Below are 4,384 nucleotides of genomic sequence, written 5' to 3'. Positions count from 1 at the left end.
TTTTTTTATGTTTTCATTGATTTTGGAGGTATTATTCAAACAATTCCATTGTCTAACTTGTTTTAATATGTGCTAAGTATCAAAGACTTTTGAAAAGGCCACTTCATGTGTGGTTTTGTAAACTATGTTATGATATTCTATTGACACGTCTTCCCTACTTTTAACTTTTAAACTAGTTTTAAAACTATGGGACCATATAATTTCTACAACTAAAACTTTCAACTTACATTATTAAAATTTAATGATTCTAAAAATGTATTTTAAACTACCTTAGCGGGAGTGTTTATGTTTGGTATAAGAGCATGAGTTTGAGTGAACTAGATACGCTATTATACGCTAGTGTTCTTTGATAAGATGTATGAATAAATGATGTTTAAATGTGAGATAATTATGACACATTCGGGGATATGGATGGACAAAAGGAAATGAGGGTATAATGGTAAAAATCTGGGACTTATTAGGGAAAGCCAAATTTCTCCGACTTTGTGTGCTAATTCATTTTTTCTGCACTAAACCCATATATAGCTTACTGTATTAAGAAGCTTTTTTTACTTGATAAGCTTTATGTGTTAAGCACTTGATCACAATAGCTAAACATGGTTGTTTCTTTTGACTTACTAGGACAAAATGACTTAACGGCCTTAAAAAAAAAAAAAAAAAAAAAAAAACTCAATGTATTAAGACGCTAAGTCTACCTATTTTATCCTCACGTTGGAAAAAAAATAGAATATAAGACCACTTATTTAGTCTAGAAAAAAAAAGGATGTATATATACATCACTTTGTCTTATTCACTTAACGGGGAAAAAAGATGAAACAGTCCCAAAGTCTTGTCCCCATTAAGTCGAAAATCAAAGAATCATGCCAAAGAAACTAAAAGGCATGACTTACATATCTTTTCAGAAGAGGGTTGTATTGTAAATATGACCAAGTAACTGAAGTACAATGCCATAAATGGTAAAAGTCAAATATCATACAAGACGTTTGTTATGTTATGTTACGAATGTGAAGTTAGTAATTGTCATCACAACGGTTTAGTTTTGTGACAACCATTTACTGTAATGTAATATGTATAATATGTTTGGGGCCTCTCGCTTAGTTTGATTTCATAGGATTTTGTGATCTAGTTTCCATAGTCAACATCTTCAAGGATATCTTTCGCAAATAGTCAGACTGCAAACCAAATTAATTAAAAAAATTAGGTCCCAAAGTAGCTTACCATATTATAAAAAAACATGATGTCATACAACACACAACAAACCTGGCATGTTGCAGCTGTACATATATTGTCTTCAAACATCTCAGCTTTTTTCTTAAGTTCCTGTAGCCCCTCATCTCCAGAAACCGGAACATGCCTCTTCAAGGTATCCATTCTATGTAAAACAACAAAGCATAATTAATGTTTTTTTGAAAGTACATCAAATTAAGAAATCAACGAGTGTAAATACACATTTTGTTTACGATCCTTTGTCGTGAATCTGCTTGCAGCTGAGCCCTCCAATCACTAGATTCCATAGATGAGTCATAAATTGCTGAAGTGCAAGTCAAGACAATAATTCAGACAGTGTCAGGTGCTAGAATCATGAGAAAAGGTCTTCATGGTCTTGTATTTAGATTTACTTTATTAGTTGCATGATTTGTAATTTTAGTTTTTCAGGTGCATTAACAATGTTATCTCTTTGTAAACCCTAGAAGAACCTTGCATCCCAGTATGTGTTAAAAGTTGTTGTCCTTGATGTTGATGATGATTAAATGGGACGCGAATAGGAGGCGATTGCCCTTGGATGTTCAGTTGCTGCATCACCTGAGAGCCTGTCCATTGGGGAACAAACAAAGAATATTAGTTAGTAAGATAGATGATGAGGAAACAAAAATTAATAATAAAAATATTGATCTATGTTTGGAGATATGGAAGGAAAAAAATGAGGGAATAATGGTACGAAAGTTGGGACTTATTGGAGGAAAGCCCCATTTCTCTGACTTGTATGTACTAAGTCCTTCATTCTCCACTAAACCCATATATAGCTTACCGTATTTGGAGGCTGTTTCTTTTTCAATTAATAAGTTTTATGTGTTAAGCACTTGATCACAATAGATATACATGTGTTTCTTATGAATATTTACCCTTCTATTTTTCTTTTCACGTTGTTTAAAAGAACTGGAATAAAAGGCTAAAATTGTCATTTAGTCACGATTTATTTAGTCTAGAAAAGAAATAAAGTTTATAATATATACATCACTTTGTCCTTACCCATACAAGACTTAATGTGGAAAAAGAAGAAACAGCCCCTAAGTCTTGCCACCATTAAGTCAAAAATCAAAAAATCATGTCAAAGAAATTAAAAGGCATGAGTGACGTACAAATCTTTTCTGAAGAGGGCTACAGTGAACAATTCTCCCTAAAAAAATCATATTTATAAAACTAATGGCATAAGATTAAATGACAATCTATCCAGAAATACCTTTTGAGAGGTTTACACTATTAGCAACAGAGTTTGACTCAGGCATAGTATTTTGTGATTGAGTCTCCATGGGTAACATCTTCAAGGCTATCTTGCGCAAATAATCAGCCTGCAAACCAAATTAATTAAAATATTTAGGTCCCAAAGTAACTTACCATATATGACAAAACATTATGTCATAGAATAGAACACACAACAAACCTGACTTGTTGCTGCAGCATAAATCTTTTCTTCAAACCTCTCAGCTATTTTCTCAAATTCATATAGCCCCTCATATGCAGAGAATCGAGGATGCCTCTTCAAGGTATCCATTCTACATAACATCGAGATATGTCAGTCAAAACTCATAAGATTACCATGATCATATTCTTAATGAACATAAAATTAAGATATAGAGAAGGATGTAAATGGTAAATACACAAATCCTGATCACCATCCTAAACATTGACTCTTCAGTTTTGGGTTTCCACTTCTGTCCAACTTTTTCAACTATATTACAGTCTGAAAATCCGTTTTGTTTCAAGACCACAACAAAGGGCTCTGCCCCTTGACCCCGCCAATCTCATGTAAGGGATCGAACTAGCCTTATACAAATATGCAATCCACACCACTTAACTCGTATAAAATCAAAGTCTACATCCCCTGAGCACCCATGTAATTCCCATCACCCAAAATGCCTCAATGAAACTAAAATCGCTGACTACAGAAACCAATGTTAGGTAAAAGGTTTAAAAAACAATAGAAATCCTACCTTGGTAAATGTTCAACCTCTAAAACCATTCTTTAACTATATGACATCCTTCACATGTCTCTTATACATTAGCATTGTACCTCTTATACATTAGCATCGTATTCAATGAATTACTAGCAAGTTCATATTCCGAACTGAAGAACACATGTAACAGGAAGAGCTTCCTCTCTCAAAATAATATTTCTACAACTTTCATTCCTCTAAGAAACAAATCTAGGCTCTTTAAAAGGCATCTTAAATAAAAACACTCACAAAAATAACGTGAAAAGAATCAATATTTGAATATACCTCACTCTTCCTTGCAAACGCTTATAGAACTTGTCAACCCAAGAACCCAAGAATAGTATCAATATCATTAAGACACCAGATTTGAATACAAAATTTAAACTCGATGAGTCAGTATACAGAGATCTAGACTCTAGAGCTATGATTACCTGGTTGGACAATATAATCAAATTCCTATAATTACACTTAGTCATAGACTTCCACAAATTCTACCATGCATTTTGATGCGTAGAGTTCTTGATAACTGACTTTAAAATCATCACTTGTAAAACTAACATGAGACTATTTATATACATGAGGCTACAATATCAACTAGAAAATCCCAACGCTAACATCATCATAGTTAAAGTACGATTGTAAGCAGGTTAGCATAAAATTCTTAAAGCACATAAAACTGAGAAGTTTACGAGTATGAATACGCACATTTTGTTCACGATCTTTTGTCGTGAGTTTGCTTGCAGCTGAGACCTCCAACCACCAGATGAGTCACCAATTGCTGAATAGTAATTCATGACAATAATTTAAAATTAGGTGCTAGAACTATGGAAATGGAAAGGTCTTTATGTCTTGTAGTAGTAGTTGCCTGATTTGTAGTTTCAGTTTCAACTTTCAAGTGTATCAGTATTAGTTGTAACATCTCTACAAAAAACCTATAAAAGTCTAGCTTCTGATTCAATAATATAGCAGTCATTTTGATATGAATCGTTCCAGAAGGTGGAATAAGGTTTACAAGAGGCTGTCTAAAGCTAAAGAAGATATTTGATGATTATCTTTGAAATCATAATTATAGATAGAGGTTTCCTTATTTATATTTTATTAGTATTTCTTTGGCTTGCAAGTCAAGTTTCTTTATTTACGTATTGTAGTTGGATTAGGAATCACCAGTA

At 32.9% G+C, this 4,384-nt stretch overlaps 1 protein-coding gene across 1 annotated transcript; it reads right to left on the bottom strand.

Annotated features, from left to right (window-relative positions):
• Nucleotides 1-562: 562 nt before the first annotated feature.
• On the bottom strand, nt 563-4,009 carry LOC145112023 (mediator of RNA polymerase II transcription subunit 15a-like). The gene is made up of 6 exons (XM_079048236.1): nt 3,921-4,009; nt 2,663-2,774; nt 2,462-2,570; nt 1,667-1,811; nt 1,261-1,372; nt 563-640 (listed from the first exon to the last, which is right to left on the bottom strand). The coding sequence occupies exons 1-6, from the start codon at nt 4,007-4,009 to the stop codon at nt 563-565; spliced, it is 645 nt and encodes a 214-aa protein (XP_078904362.1).
• Nucleotides 4,010-4,384: the final 375 nt, after the last annotated feature.

Source organism: Lactuca virosa, chromosome 5 (genome assembly GCF_052849685.1).
Source record: "Lactuca virosa cultivar CGN04683 chromosome 5, Lactuca_virosa_CGN04683_v6, whole genome shotgun sequence".
Lineage (NCBI taxonomy): Eukaryota > Viridiplantae > Streptophyta > Magnoliopsida > Asterales > Asteraceae > Lactuca > Lactuca virosa.
Note: the sequence above shows the minus strand (reverse complement) of the source record. Positions and strands in the feature narration are given on the sequence as shown.

Bases quoted from the DNA above. Each gene is read 5' to 3' on its own strand.
- LOC145112023 (XM_079048236.1), bottom strand. From the start codon at position 4,009: ATGAATTACTATTCAGCAATTGGTGACTCATCTGGTGGTTGGAGGTCT. The intron at 2,775-3,920 runs GTGCGTATTCAT...GATGTTATGTAG, and splicing joins CAAAAGATCGTGAACAAAAT to AATGGATACCTTGAAGAGGC. The intron at 641-1,260 runs GTTTGTTGTGTG...TTTTTTTTTAAG, and splicing joins GTACAGCTGCAACATGCCAG to GCCGTTAAGTCATTTTGTCC.